Genomic DNA, 16,836 nt, shown 5'->3' on the forward strand with positions numbered 1-16,836 from the left:
TAGCAGACTGATTCGTAGAAGCCCCAAACTGAAAACAACCCAAATATCTACCAACAGGTGAATGAATAAACAAACCATGATGTAACTTATAATAAATGCTCTTCAATAAAAGGAATTAACTATTGATTTATACAAAATGAATAAAATAATTATACTTAGTGAAAGAGGTCAAAAAGAGACTGTAAGATTAGTTACATAAAATTCTAAAATATGCAACCTAATCTATAGTGGATCAGTAATTGTACAGAAATGTAAGTGTATATGTGAGTAGGGGATTAAAAAACAAATACAAAGAAGTGGAAGAAATTTCCAGGGACACGGATATAATCATTATTTTGATTATGATGATTATTTCATGCATGTGAAAGAAATGCCAAATCTTATCAAACTGTACATTTTAAATATGAGCAGTTTATTATATGTCAATTATACCTCAATAAGACTGTTTTAAAAATGCAAATGGGCTATGGAAAGCAAAACAAAGCATAAATAGAAATAAGTTCTGCATTTCAAATAACAAACATGATGCTTATTACAATAAAACGTAAAACTTCTGTGCATTCAAGGCAATATAAAAAGTGAAAAGATAAACTGAGAAGAAATTTCCAAGGCATATAACCAAGAAACAGCTATAACGTAACAATTTCATAAAAACTGTTAAAGACAACTCAATTTTTTAAAATGAGCAGAAAGTAAGGCAATTCACAGAAGAGGAAATATGAACAGCAATAAATGTTAAAAAGATAAGCAATTCTTCACAAATAGAAGAATACAAATTAAAACTATCATAAGATAATCATAGTCCACCGCTAGAATGCCTAAAATTAAAATGACATCAAGTATTAGCAATAATGTTAGGCAATTTAACTGTTATACATCAACAACCGGCATAAACTCGTCAAATACTTTGGAGAACGACTTGGTAGTTAATATTTATTGAAGTTGATGATAAAGCCTACACAGGAACCCAGAAATTCTACCTTAAGTATATACCCTAAAGAATTCTTGTGCATGTGTTTAAAGATACACTGGAAGGATGTCCAATCCAGCAGTTAATTTTAATGCCTTTCAATTCATCAATGAATGAATAATGACATGCACTGATATAATTACACAATGAAATACTACATACCAGTGGAAATATACTAGAAACATGTTAAATTTTTTCAGAAAAATATATCAAGTAAAGCAGAAACCCCTGTAAAATACTACTACACATTGTTCTAAAATGTATAAATAAAAATCGAAGAAAGTCAAGGAATGATTAAATATCCAAATCAGGGGCTGGGGAAATAGCTCAGTTGGTAGAGAGCTTGCCTTGCAAGCACGAGGCCCTGGGTTCGATCTCCAGTACCGCAAAAAAAAAAAAAAAAAAAAATTCCAAATCAGATGGTGGCAGAAGGTAGAAGCTATCAGTGAGAGGATACATAGGTATTCTTCAGTTATGTTCATTAGAATATGCTCTTAACTATTTTATATGCTGGAGACATTAAATGTTTTAAAAAGTAGAAAACCTTTCAAAGTTTGGAGCATAACTGATTTTTCAGCCTAGATCCCATACCCAGTCAGTCTAAGATAATCAAGAGGCAAGAAAGCCACAGGACACTACCAGAGTATCCCCCCATATCCAATATAAGGTAAATATTAAGTAAAACAGGGGGAAAAAGATAGGAAACAATGACAAATACTGAAACAAGTGACAACAAGAAAAGTAGTTTAAAAGAGTAATTTATAGATGGTAAAAAGCACAAGTGCATGCCTGTGATCCCAGCTACTACTGAGTATGAAGCAGGAGGGTTCCAAGTTCAAAGCCATTCTGGGTATGATAAAATTTTTAAAAGGGCTGGGATATATCTCAGTGATGGAACTGCCTAGCATGTGGGAGGTCCTGGTTTCATTCCCTGAAGTAGTAGCAGTAGTACTAAAAATAATAATAATAATTCTCACTCTAGTGAGAATGGCAATTATCAAGAATACAAGCAGCAATAAATGTTGGCAAAGATGTGGGGGAAAAGGTACACTCATACTTTACTCGTGGGACTGCAACTTGGTGTAACCACTATGGAGATTCCTCAGAAAACTTGGAATGGAACCACCATCTGACCCAGTTATCCCACTCCTCAGTATATAGCCAAAGGACTTAAAATCAGCATATTATAGTGATACAGTCACATCAATGTTCATAGTAGCTCAATTCAAAATAGCTAAGCTATGCAACCAACCTAAGTGCCCTTCAATAGATGAATGAATAAACAAAGGTTGTACATATACACAATGGAAATAATAACTCAGCCATAAAGAAGAATGATATTATGGCATTTGAAGGTAAATGGATGGAACTGGAGACTATCATGCTAAGTGAAATAAGCCAGTCCCCCCAAAACCAAAGGCTGAATGTTCTCTCATGCAGATGCTAACACACAACTGGGGGGAGGAGGAAGATGGGAACAGGAAAGGAAGTGGAACGTATCAGTCATAACTGTCCTATGTTCATATATGAATACACAACCAATGTAACTATCACGTATAACCACAAGAATGGGAAGTTATACTCCATGTATGTATGATATGTCAAAATACATTCTACTGTCATGTATAACTAAAAAGAACAAATTAAAAAAGTTTTAAGAAAATAATACCACCACAAACCACCAGGTGCACTGGTATATGTTTGTAGTCCCGGCTACTCAGGAGGCTGAGATAAGAAGATCGTTTGAGCCCAGGAGTTTGGGTCCAGTTTAGGCATCACAGCCAGACCTTTCCTTAAACAAACAAACAAATACAAGAAGTCAGGCAAGGTGGCTCATGCCTGTAATTCCAGAAACCTGGGAGGCTGAGGCAGGAAGAAGATCGAAAGTTCGAAGTCAGCCTTGGCAACTGAGAACTTGTCTCAAAATAAAATAAAATAAAATAAAATAAAATAAAGTAAAATAAAATAAAATAAAATAAATAGGGCTGGGAATGTAGCTCAGAAGTAAAACACCCATGAGTTCAATCCCCAGTACTGGGAAAAAAAAAAAAAAAAAGAAAAAGAAAAAGAAAAAAACACAAGAAACAAAGAGAATGTCTCACTAATTGTTCACTGAAATGTAACAAGTAATAATACTTTAGTAATTGTCTTTCAAAACATGTTCTAGACATCGTTTCTTTATAAATTGAGAAAATAGCTTTATTTTCATTTTTTACAACAGATCTTGCATATTCCTTTACAGCAATATACAGAACACTACCTTTTTACCCATTTAAATTTTATTTGAATACTGACATACACAAATAAATACAATTCACTCACTCCTACCACTTTAAATGTTATATACAACAAAGAAGTGAAAGTCCACAGCCTATCCATCCAATTCCATCCCCATTCCCAAAAAAACACTATAAACAAATTTGGTTCCTATCCCAAGGCATTATACACAATAATAAAAGCTTTCTTTTTGTTAGGGCTCAAATGTTTTACGGTTCTAGAAAGTTAAAAAACACATTTTAGTTTTGACATTTCAAAACCTACAATACCTTATAAAAAGCCCTCATCCAGTCCAAGATAGAGTCTTGCATTCCTGTTTTCCCTTCTTTTCTGAAGCACACACTAGCTTCAATTTTAGTTTGGCAACCAAACTCAACAAAGCTGATTAAAGAAATATGATAAGGATAATCATCTCCTTCTAAGCTATATTAACTAGAGAGCAATAATGCGACTTATTCAGAAATCACTTATATTAGATTTTCAAATTATTATGCAAGAGATAGGTACTGAGAAGTGGTGCTTTTCTGTTTGATTTTGTTGGCTTCCTGCCCCTCCTATACTGGTGATTAAACCCAGGGTCCTTACACATGCTAGGCAAGCATGCTACCTCTGGGCTACATCCCTGGAAGGTATTTTGTTTTGTTTTAGCTCATATTAGTGAGGATGAAACCCATGCAACTCACAGTAGCAAGGCAAGCACTCTACCACTGAGCTACATTCCCAGCCCCACTAAGTTATTTTACCTATGTTCCTGTTCCCTAAGGACAAACTGGTTAGAAGGTAGATAAACACACATGATCATCAAACAGTAACTATTGCTCTTATGCACCATAAGCAAATGTTTTAATGTTTATCTTCTCCACCAGAGAATAAAGGCAGGAACCATATCTTTTTTTTCAGCACTGTCAACCAGAACCCAGCACACTGACTACCACATAGCAAGTACTCTGTCATTATTTGCTTTTATGTTTTATACGTTTATTAAATCATGTTATTTTCAACGTTTAAGAGTTTTGCAGACACCTATCTTTGACAAGAATACTGAAATGAGGATTTAAAGTGAAATATCCTGATGGGCATGGTGGCATATACCTGTAATCCCAGTTACTCCACAGGTTGAGGCAGGATTACAAATTCAAGGTCTCTGCAATTTACTGAGACCCTATCTTAAAATAAAAAAATTAAAAGGTTTGGGGAATCAGCTCAGTGGTACAGAACTCCTGGGTTCAATCCCCAGTACCACCAAAAAAAGGTGAAATTTCCTAACTTCAAATGTGTGTGCATATATACATGTGTATATATATATATATATTCTCTATTTTATACAACACTAAAACATGAAATTGAGCCAAACATGATGTTTTATCTGCATTACTGCTAGAACTTTATGGGATAATTTGCTCCAGATTTAACATTTTTATTTACCAACTCCTTTTAAGACTGAACTCAAGATTTCACTACAAAAGAAAAAAACAAATAAAGAAACACAACAATTAACATAAACAAATAGTTTTAGTTCAAATTAGTAGAATGACTTCCTTTGGGATGGGTATTTACTCTAGAGAGGTAAATGATAACCCATCAGGGACAAAAATATAATATTAACACTCACATTTAAATAAGTCTACAAAAATGTCATCCCATTGTTTTGTAATTTATACAATGTATCAGTATGGCATAAATAAGACTTACAGATATTCATTTAATTCAAAAATAAAACAATAAACAGGGCTGGGGTTGTAGCTCAGTAGTAGAGCACTTGCCTAGCATGTGTGAGGCACCGGGTTTGATTCTCAGCATCACATATAAATAAACAAAATAAAGATCCATTAACAACTAAAAACTTTTTTAAATAAATAGATAATACAATAAACAAATGTTTGGAGAAAACTTAAAATTAATCATTAGCAAACATTTTTCAATATAATTACAGAATTTTGGAGCAGAATCAACTTAAAGGTCACCTTAGCCAAGCAACAATCTGAAGTTCCCCACACAATAAACTGGTTTGGCCCAACGTCACAGATCCTTCAAGTGGTACTCTGCTAGAAAACTTAAGAGCTCATAATGTAAGCTAAAGTTACTTAGTGGAAAACACCAGGTCTTTATAGTTATTCAGTTATGACTTTGTCTTCCTAGAGTCTAATGTATAAAAAAGATCAATGTCTGATCAATAAACGATTACACTGACAAATCTCTCAAAACCACAATCACTAACTGTATCACACATTCCAATGTCTTCAGGGTTAGGCTGTGACTCTGTTATTCTTTAGTTATAAGTACTGTTTCTTGAAAACATAAATAAGCACAGACTTTCAAAATGGTAGCGTCAAAGTCAGTGATTAGACAAAATCTAGTTTTAATGATTTTTAACTAATAACATTTCAAGAGAGTTATATAAAAAAAATCTTGCAAAAATTTTAATGTCTGATACTCAAATATTTAATGTCTGAAAAAATACTCAAATTATGTTTCAATGAAAAGTAATAATGTGTTAATAACTTTTTACCCAACAGACTGGCAAATATTTAAAAGTTTAACACCAGGTTGGCAAGGATATAAGGAAAGAGGATTTCCAAAATAGTACAGGTAGAAGTATATATTCAATTTTTTGTAAACCATCAAAATTAAAAACAACATTCTCTCTAACAAGTAATTTTAATTCCAGGAATTTATACTACAGATATAAATAACCAAGGTTTAATATTTAAAGATAGTCTCTGAAACACTATTTGTTTATTCAAGAACATGAATAATTGATTATGATGCCTGCCAAAATGTACTGATAAAGAAAAATCTTCTCAATATACTAAATTAAAAACTAAATTGTGAAAGTATACTTGAGGTTTTTTTAAAATCTTTTAATTTTTTAATTTTTTTGCGGAGCTGGGGATTGAACCCAGGGCCTTGTGCATTTGAGGCAAGCACTCTACCAACTGAGCTACATCCCCAGTCCTTGAGTTTTTAAGGACATACAAGAGACTAAGACCAGGGTTTCCTCTGGGAAGTGACTGGAGAGATAAAGAGCAGAAGGAAAGGAGCTTCAGCTTTTCCTTAAAACCCTATCTAATCATATTTTTTGCTTTGATCCTTGGATTTATAGTTTTTAAAAAACTGAAATCACTTTTGATATAGGCATTGTATTTTTAAAATAATTTTTTAAAGGTAAGTACTGAAGTTTTACTACCTGTAGAATTTAAAAACCAATGCAGTTTTTGGTGGAATACTGCACTATGTGTTTATTTCTTAAATACGGTAAATTTGGATATATTTAATAAAAAAAGTTTCTGTATAGTGAAATATGCAAGTTTTACTATATAAATAAACCTGAAGTAATTTTTCTAAAAATAGCACATGTGTAAGTACTTAGCTTACAGAAAACTCTTCAAATATAAATTCCTAAACTGTTAATAATGACCCACCAAGGATAAAACAGTACTAGAACATAAGGGAGGGTATGGATGCAGCTTTCACTTTTTACTTTTTTCTATGTGTTACTCAGTATTTTACAATTAGAATGTATTCATGAATTGCTTGGGCAATTTAAAAATTTATTTATTAAAAATTTATTTACATAAAAATACATTCTATACATACTTTTCCAAAAATCTGATAAATACAACAAGCTGTAAACAGCTGAGTTTATGTAGTACTTTTACTGGGTGCTTTATGCATTTTTTGCCATACTGAGGATTGAACCCAGGGTCTCAGACATGTTAAACAATGCTTTATGCATTTATAAATATTGTTTGAAGTTTTTAGAATGACCATGTATTAGTTTTGAGTCATAAAAACCAAATAATTTAGTTTTATTATTTAAGATACCGTACGTATTTAAACATACATATGAAAAAAAATTAAAAATAAATCACAAATAAAAATGACTATTTTATATGAATATGTATCATAAAAACAATTCCCAAACTAGGCCATTCATTTTATCCTGTCTAGTAATAATTCCACGTTAATTAGACATTGTGCTGGCTAATGTGACAGACTCGGGTTATTTTCTTGGGAGTAAAAATACTATGAAATTATGCTAAAAATACTATGAAAATATGCTACCAATCTAAAACAAACAAACAAACCAAAAAGAAAAGAAAAAAAATAACAAACTATGAAGGCACTCAAAAAAAAAGGACATTGGAGAAATCAGCACAAAAGTGGGGAGAAATACATAAATTACATTAGTAATTCCTAGGCTAGCTATGTTACAATACAAGTAAATCTGAAGAATAAACCTTGACCAAGTCTGAAATATAATTCATTCTCAACTTCTCCCAAATACATTGAAACTCATTTTATATGAAATAAATATAATTTTAAACTTGAAAAACCTCGGTGGGAATTTTTTTCATAAAAAGCTCATAGTCAGGGGTGTAGCTCAATGGATAACCCTTGCCTAGGATGTTCAAGGCCTGGGTTTGATTTCCAGCAAAGGAGGGAAGGAAGGAAAGGATAAAGGGAGGGAGGGAGGGAGGAAGAAAGACCACTGTCATGTTTTAGACAGAAAGCAGAGAATCAAAATGTCAGTAGTGTGATCAGGCAGAGTGGCACATGCCTGTAATTTCAGCAACTCAGGAGGCTGAGGCAGGAGAACAAATGTGAGGTCAGCCTGAGCAATTTACCAAGAACCTATCTCAAAAAAAGTGGCAGGGGTGATAAGGATGTATCTCACTGGTTGAGCACCCCTGGTTCAATACCCAATACGACACAAACAAACAATAAATACAAAAAGCTTGGTGGTGTGCCAAAAGGGAAAGAGGGATGGGGGGAGAAAGATCAGTCTTTTTTTTTTTTTTTTTTTTAAATAAATCTTCAGGGGTATGCTGAAAGACAAAGCAACCAATTCTTCACCATTACATTTTGCTTCATTTTAGTTGTGCGGGTGGGGGGGGGTGTGACTTTTGGGCTGACATAAACATTAGACATGGTAGAGCGTCTTGGACCTCGTAAGTGGTAAATGCCGCACAAAATACGTCTCTTTAGAAGATTCCCACTGATCTTAACATACAAAAGACACATTAAGAAACATTTTCCCCATTATTATCCTAAATTTATATGAACAGAGAACCCAATTTAAGAATAAGGTTTACTAATTTTTACATCTTGAGGCACAAAACACAACCTAGGAAATGATGATACAGGGCAAAAAGAGCATGCAGGGTTTTGGTGTCTGAAGACCTTGCCACGGGTTACTGGATGTGTGACCTAAGAAAGTTATTCAATTTTCTGGGCTTCAGTTCTCTATCTGTAAAATGAAAATAACAACACCCACCTGAGAGGATGGCACACAAAGATACTCAGGAAGTTATAGTCTCCCTAATTTTTCATATAATGGTTTACAAGTTGGCTTTGTGCCAGCATGAAAGTTTTAATATACAAATTTTTATTTGTTAAAATTATTTATATAGAATTTATTGTATAAAGTCTGTTTAAATAAAGTTCTGTTCTCCCCCCGCCCACACACATACACTTGAAATAGGATCTGACTATATTGTCCAAGTTGGTGTAGAACTCCCAATCCTCCTGCCTCAACTTCCCCAATTGCTGGGATTACAGGAGTGCCCCAGACCCAGTTTAAAGGTTCTAAGGTAGGGCTGGGGGTTGTGGCTCAGGGATAGATCTCACCCAGCACGTGTGAGGCACTGGGTTCGATCCTCAGCACCACATAAAAATAAATAAAGTTATTTTTTAAAAAGAGTTAAAAAGAAAAAAAAAAGGTTCTAAGGTAATCAAGATACAAATAAAAAAGGTTTGGTTCCTGTTGGGAAGCAGCAAAAACTGCTTTCTCCTTAAAGACAGGTAAGACTTGGTTGTTAACTCTTGAAAAGTCTAGCAGAGGATTTAGGGAAAGAAAGCTATACTATAAAGAGCAGCAAGCATTTATTGAGTACTCATTAAGAGCCGGGGACTATTCTGGGGACTATTTTTAAGTACCCGGTAAACAAAACAGTCAACACCTTAAGGCACTTAGATTTCAGATGAAAACACAGTCAGGCAGATCAGATAGTAGTGATCTGAAGACAAAGCAGTGTTAAGAAGGTCAAAGGTAAGCTGGAAGTGCTGTTTTAGATAAGATAGCCATGGACCGTCTCTGGGAAAGGTAACAGGTGTCTGAAATCAAAACACAGTTTATCAGTATGTCTGCCATTTTTTTGCATTAAGTGGTGCTTTCTATTTATATTTTTTAATTATCACCGTTCAGAAGAGCATGATCCATAGGAAGAAATAGAAGCCTGTAGGGGTCCCAACATACATCAAAAGACAGAGTAGTACCACAGCAGATGATAGCACCTAGTTTTTCACTGTTTCGCGGGTCACATTTATACCATGTTTTTGGTCACAAGCACTACAAAGCTAGCTCTTGCAAGTTGGTAACAACTTGTCATGTAGTTTCTATCTGGACTTCTCCCAAGAGAAGGCAGGACAAAAAAAAGAAGGTAATACACTAGAAACTCTTTTTAAAATATATGAAAGAGCCAGGTGCGCTGGCACAGGTCTATAAAGCCTGCAACTGGGGAAGCAGAACAATCACCAGTTCAAGGCCAGCCTGGGCATAGAAACAAATATTTGGGCACTAGGCTTATGTACAAGATGCTAACAGAATACTCAGCCAGATTTTGTCTCAAAATAAAAAGGGTAGGGATGTAGCTCAGTGGTGGAGCACTCCTGGGTTCAATACCCAGTACCAAAAAGAAAAAAAAATGTGCGTATTTGTGTGTGTGTGTGTGTGTGTGTGTGTGTGTGTGTGTGTGTGTTTGAGAGAGTGAGAGAGAGAGAGAGAGAGAGAGAGAGGGAGGGAGAAAGATGTGTGTGTGTCATGTGTTTTTCCCCCTCAAGATCAAGAGTCCTCATGGTTACCAACCTCAAGGAGTTGGGAAGATTGATCTCCATCTCAACATCTCCAAACTGTTGTACTATTCGGTGGCTAACTCTTCACCAATACTACATTGCCTCCCATTTTCTCTCTCCATCAACTCTGTTCCTTTTTACACACATGTAAATGTATATATTATTATTTGAGTAGGTTTAAGTTGATAATGTCTCCAAGAAAGGACCAAAATCTTTTATTCTGCTCCTTTACAGTAATATTCCATGGTAAAATTGTTTTTACATAACCAAACTTTACATTATGGGTTCCTTCTGATACATGAGTTGGTTTTGTTTTGATGCTGGTTATGGAACCCAGTTCCTACACAGGCTAAGCAGGAGCTCTACCACTGAGCCGCACCACTAGTCAGGTGTTATATTAAAATACTCATCTCTTGAGTGTATTGTGCAGTTCCCACAATATAATGCATTCAACAAATTAGTTTTATGTGCCAGGCACTGTACTAACTGGTAGATACTAAGTATACCAAAGAGAATAAACAAGATCTTTGCTTTTGTTGGCTTACTCATCAATACAAGAAACACACGTGGAAATAAATATTTAGACAGCAGGCTTTATGTACAGGATGCTAACAGAATACTGTGATGAAAAATCACCTAATTCTGTATGTTAAAATCCAAAAAATGTTCTGATAGACCATATCTGAGCCAGGTCTTAAAGGATGAATAGGCAGGAAGGGTAGAATCCTAGGGTTAATCAAGCAGAAAAGGACACTGGTGAAGGTGAAATGAAAAACAAACAACACTGGAAAGGTGGGAGTTGGGGGGTCTAGGTTCTAAAAAGCTTAGTAGGCTTGGCTAATGAGTCCAAGCTTTACCATGTCTTTGGAAAAAGAAACTACTTCAAGTTTTTTAGGAATAGAGTGACTCAATATTATATTTACAACACAAAGATGGACTGTAGATAAGGTCATTTAGAAGTCAAGAGAGTGCAGAGGTTGCTGCAAAGGAGGAAGCTTAAATTAAGACACTGACAGCAAGAAAATATGTTAAAGTTATGCACAAAGTGTCAAAAAACAAACGAGGAAACTTGTCTGATGAAAACAGGGAAACTTCACAGATAACACTTGTGTTTAGCATTAAAGAAGGAAATTCTGCCATGCCAAAAGAGAGAGAGAGAGAGAGACAGAGAATTATAGAAAGCAAAATGGCACAATGAAAGGGAAAGACTTGAGAATGCCTGACAACCTGAAATTCTGTCAAAGTAGTAATTTTATCCTTTTGGAGATCAGTCAGTTGATAAATACTTGCTTTTTAAAAAATATATATATATATGTGGGCTGGGGTTGCAGCTTAGTGGTACAGCACTTGCTTAGCATGTGTGAGGCACTGGGTTCAATTCTCAATACCACATGTAAATAAATAAATTAAATCAAGGTCCATCAACAACTAATTTTTTTTTAAAAAACCATATATCATGGATCTTGAAGATACAAATAAAAATTAAAATAATCATTCCCAAAATAATGCACTTGAAAACTCACAAGCAAAATTTTAATCACAGGAGTAACTGAAATCATACTTTTGATCCACGGACTCCTAATAAAGAACCCCAAATACTGACCCCTAAGTGTCAATAAGAGTAGAACCAGAGTGATGTGACTGACCAGGTGAGAAGTGTATGGCAAGCTAGAGCCAAGATCATGAAAACCTTTTATTCTGAAGCTAATAAATCTGGATTACTTAGACAATTTCAAAGGCTTTTTAAAATAGATTGTTTTATTTATTCCTCACACCCATATATTTACATAGAACAATAAGTACTATTATCATTCCATTTGCAAATGTGCAAACTAAGGTTAAGAAATAATATGCCCAAGGTCACAGAGTTAATTTACATGTTGGGGTCCTGTAAACTTAGCCCCCCTTTATCTGAGATTTCAGTTACCAGTAGTCAATTATTTTGCAGTCTAAAAATAATAAATGAAAAATTCCAGAAATAATACAATAAATTTTGGATTACACACCATTCTATATAATGTATGAAATCTTGCACCATCTAGCTCCATCCCACCCAGGACATAAATCATCCCATTGTCCAGTTTATCCAAACTGTATACACTACCTGCGCAAGTTATGTGCTAGCCAGTTCGGATATCACAATGCTTATGTTTAAGTAACCCTGTGTGGTAGCCTAAGTCACAATGCCTACATCCTTCACTCCATCTCATATGCACTGTTTCACCTCACATCATCACAGGAAGAGTACAGCACAATAAGACATTATGAAAGAGAAAATATATTCATATAACTTATTACGATATATTAATATAATTGTTCCATTTTATGATTAGTGATTGTTAATCTCTTACCGTCCCTAATTACAAATTAAACTTCATCACAGGTAAGTAAAAGGAAAAAATAGTATACAGAGTATGTATCAGCAGTTTCAGGCATCCACTGGGGGTCTTAAGACCTATCCCCTGTGCATAAGAGAGGACTACTATATGGTCTATTGGACTCAAAGCTCTATACTCAATCGCCAATCCAAGGAAAATAAAAACTTGCAGCACTTACTTTTTGTTTGGTACTGGAGATTGAATCCAGGGGCACTTTACCACTGAGTTACATCCCCAACCCCTGTTATTTTTTCTTTAGAGATAGGATCTCACAAAGTTGCTTAGGGCCTTGCTAAATTGCTTAGACTAGCTTCAAACTTGCAATCCTCCTGGATTACAAGCATGTGTCACTACACCAAGCAACACTTATTTATTTTAATGATTAAAAACATACAAAGTCACTGTTAATCTAGAACCTAAAACTATCTCCTATAAACATGATTTACTCATAAAATTCCTTTAGAATTCTCGAAGTATAACCATTCACCAAATAATTTCCCGTGTATTAATGACATTTATTTTAAAAGCTTCATAACTTGTGTTACAAAGTTTGTAAAACTTTTGGAATCTTGACTGCTAAAATATAGCTAAATTTTAATTAGACATCACTTTTTCAGCAAAACAAAGATTGTTTTGTGATGTTAATTTTATCTACAATGACAATGTTTTCAGAAAGGGAACTGAGTGAAATAGAAGGGGTGGGGGTGTAGGGGGAACGACACATCCCATAGTCATTGAATACAAATTTTCACTGACTATAACTTGACCTAAGTATCATTTTCTTAGTAACTACTACTTCTAGAGTTTTATTTACCATTTTCACAAACTTAAGAAAATTTCAAATATACCCAGAATAAGACAAGATTCTCTATCCACTTAGTTTATTTCTTGAGTTAGTGCAATTCCAAAGATAAGTCACTTCTTTTAAGTGATCCAGGAGATAGAAAATGTCCCAGCATGTCACAGAAGGGATCTACTTGATATAATCTGAGTCTTCAGGACAGTATTTCTAACCAAACCTCGGATGAAAATACATTTGTGGTAGTAGTTAAACATCCATGAACACAGGTCAGGCCTTTACGATAATGCAATACTCACTATCTACCTCTGTATATCGTGAGCTCCTACCTTCCCATCTTCAGCACTTAGTCACACAGTGTTTTTAAAAGAATGAATAAGTCTTATTCTGCCTTTCAAATGAGAAACCAAGAGCTATTCAATTAACTTAATGGTAAAACTTTTCCTGTTTCTTCATTAATTTTTAAATTTTTTTGTGTCTGGTGATGAAGGACACAGTTGATTTTATCTGGGCTACTGGAAAAAATGTAACAAAATATGACCACAAATTCTGTGAAGAGTTGTACATAAACTTTCTGTTCTATTGTTTGTATAAAGCATTATGAGGACATAAAGGTCAGAAATCAAGATATAGTTTCATAGTCATAGTTTGCCCAAGGTTATTAGTTAGTAAGTGGTACAGTCAGAATTAGGATCCAACTAACTCCCAATTCAATGTGCCTTCAATAACAACCTAATGTTGCAGGAACACTGTTCTTATTTTCTTATTCCAAAAAATGTTTTTTGGAAAATGTTCAGGAAAAAAGTTCATAGAAAAGACAAATCACAAAAGTACTTTTTAAAATTCTTCTGGGTCCTCACATCTGTAGGCCTTATCAAGACTTGTGACATTAAAACATTGACAAAAATAAAATTGGAGATAAAAGTAGTAGACCTAAAATGAAATACATATGTGTATATTTTTTGACAGGCTTTATTCTGGCTGGCCATATTCATTCTTTTTATCTTTGCAAAAGACAATTCAAACTTAGAAGCCTTACTCAAAATCCACGGTTATTTTCCTGTCCCCACATTCCCCCTGCAAATGACTCCCTTTTCTCCCATAGCATTCTGTGTTCTTTCTCATGTCTGCCTTTGGCACTGGAGTGATGTTCCCCCGGACCCCCCAGACCCATTTACAACCTTTCAGCGATAGGGCCTTATCCTATCTACAATGGCCTCTACAAGTTCTAAACACATAGTACACTTTCTATAATCAATCTTTTTAACTTTATTTTTCCTAGTTAACTGTCTTTTCCACAAGGATGCCCCAAGAGGGCTCTCTCCTCACTACTGTCTCTATAACAACTCCCTTTCTATCATTACCAAAACTGCACTGGAAGTACTGTCATTTCTAAAACCTCCCATCAACTATAAGCTCATCAAGGGTAGGAACTGTACATTATTCATGCTTCCTCAGCACTTGGTGGTGTCTGGCACCATTCTAAAGGACTTGGTAAAAGTTTGTAAATAAATGAGTGTTCTAAATTAGTATCACTAGCAAGGAAGCAGAAAACAATTACACCTTGTCATAAAATAGGGGAGGGGAATGCTGCAGGTCGAACTCACAAAGTTGGAGTGAGACAACGGATGAAAAAGATTAGCGAGGATAAAATTAATTCAAAGAGATGAGGTGCTTCTGGCTCAGCAGAGAGGGGAAAGAAAAGAACTCAGGCAAGTCAACTTTTGATACAACCAACAAAGAAAACACCCCACACCCAAATTATAACTCTGGAATGCCACAATTTATTCAGCGCACTCAAATGCTCATTAAGAATTCAAGTACCAATATACTTCAATTATTTCATATTCTCTAAGGTACGACAGGTGGGGAGCCAAGGAGTGACTTTGAAACCTGATAGAACAAACATGAGAAGTAGAAATAATAATGGCAAATATTTACATATGTAAGAGACTAGAAAACACCGAGAAAAACCTTGGACTGATCATGGAAACCAACACATCCATAAACATGCAATCAAATTGGGGACCCACTATGTCACAGAAATGATCGATCATACGACTGCCAAAAGAAACCACACTGTACATCTCTTTCCTGAACCTCTTCTAATCGCAGCCTCAGTCCTGGTACCACAACCCACAAACGAACACAAAAGAGGTTAAGGAAGGTATTAACATACCTCCCCGCTCTCCAAAATGGGCAAAAACCAAACAACCAAACGGCTCCGCAATCTCTAATCAGAAAGCCCTACACGCCTTTCAAAGCCAACTAGCATGCCTTTTAGGGGCCAGAAGACATTGACTCCAAAGATAAGCCTCTGGCCCCAGTACACCTCTCCCGATAATTCAGGAAAACCTGGGTTTTCTAGTTCGGAGACCCATACTACTCAAAGAGGCATCTCCCGGCAGATCAAGCAATCAATCCCTCAGGGGGCAGTGGCGCTCTAACCACCCGGCCAGGACACAAGCAACCGCGAACAGGGCACGGCCCTTCCAGGGAGCCGTCGGCGCTCTCGCGGCTCTCAGTATAGCCCAGCAAAACCCGCCCCGACAGTGGCCAAACTCAGACTGGGGCGGAGGGAGGCCAGCGGTCGAGCTGGGCCTTTGCGGCCCGGGGGCGCGGCGAGACACGGGGGTGGTGTCTTTGAGTTCAGCCTCGACTGCTGCAACGGATACCGGGCCTCCTTCCCTGGTCTCTCCGCCCCGCTGCCCTCAGTCCTCCAGTCAGCTCCTCACCTGGCAGAAGCTCCGGCAGTAGTTCAAAGATGAGACCTCCGACACCTCCTGCTCCCTCAGCTCTGTCTCCAGCTGCCACAAACACGGTCGCAGGCCCGGGGCTCCCGGCGCCGGAGATGCAGGGCGATGACCCCGAGCCATGGACTCTGTTTCGGCTCCGTCTCCGACTCCCGCTACCGCCGGAGCCTCAGCCCCGGCCCCGGCGGCGACGGCGGCGGCGTCTCCCTTTCCGTCCGCCATCTTCCCACGGCCCAGCAGCGCGTAGGCAACCAAGCCACGTGACTCATCCCCAGCCCCGCCCCCTGTCGTCCGCGCGTGGTGACGCACCCCCTGGCGACGCTGGCGCCCGCCTGATTCCATCACTAGGGCGCCGAGGGCTGGTCCACTTGGCGGCCTCCGGCTCAGCCGTCTTAGCAACAACCTAGCAACAACTGGTCGGAGGCTCTAGCCCGCCTGGATTCTTCCAGGATCTTTGAAGTCATGGAGTCACGGAGCCAGAAATTTCTTATTGGCAATCTAGATATTAGGGAGATAACAGATGAGCGGCGATCTGAAGAAAGAGAGGGGAAGGTGGCCCTGAGAGGAACCAAGAGAAAAGCGTGCCCGATCGAAGGAAAATAGGAAGCCTAGGTTGTTAGGCCGAAATGAAACTATCTCCAAAGGAACTTGGCTTATGACACAGATTGTGTTACAAGTCAGTGAGGGGAAAGATATACTTCAATAAATAGCGCTGAGACAGCTTTTCCGAAAGGGAAAATATAAAATTAGGTTTCTATCTCAAACCATATCCAAAAATAAAGCTCACATGGATTAAAGACCTCA

The 16,836-nt window shown here is 36.7% G+C and overlaps 1 protein-coding gene and 1 non-coding gene across 2 annotated transcripts in view; both read right to left on the bottom strand.

Moving 5' to 3' along the window:
* Window positions 1–16,260, bottom strand: part of Rlf (RLF zinc finger) — a 71,783-nt gene extending 55,523 nt beyond the window's left edge. The window contains 1 exon segment of the mRNA XM_047566927.1: window positions 16,015–16,260. Within this exon segment, the coding sequence (XP_047422883.1) occupies window positions 16,015–16,254 (240 nt within the window). The 5' untranslated portion in view covers window positions 16,255–16,260.
* Trnal-caa (transfer RNA leucine (anticodon CAA)) lies at window positions 6,126–6,199 on the bottom strand. The gene has a single exon. It is a non-coding gene; the product is annotated as a tRNA-Leu (tRNA).
* Window positions 16,261–16,836: the final 576 nt, after the last annotated feature.

Source organism: Sciurus carolinensis, chromosome 1 (genome assembly GCF_902686445.1).
Source record: "Sciurus carolinensis chromosome 1, mSciCar1.2, whole genome shotgun sequence".
NCBI lineage: Eukaryota > Metazoa > Chordata > Mammalia > Rodentia > Sciuridae > Sciurus > Sciurus carolinensis.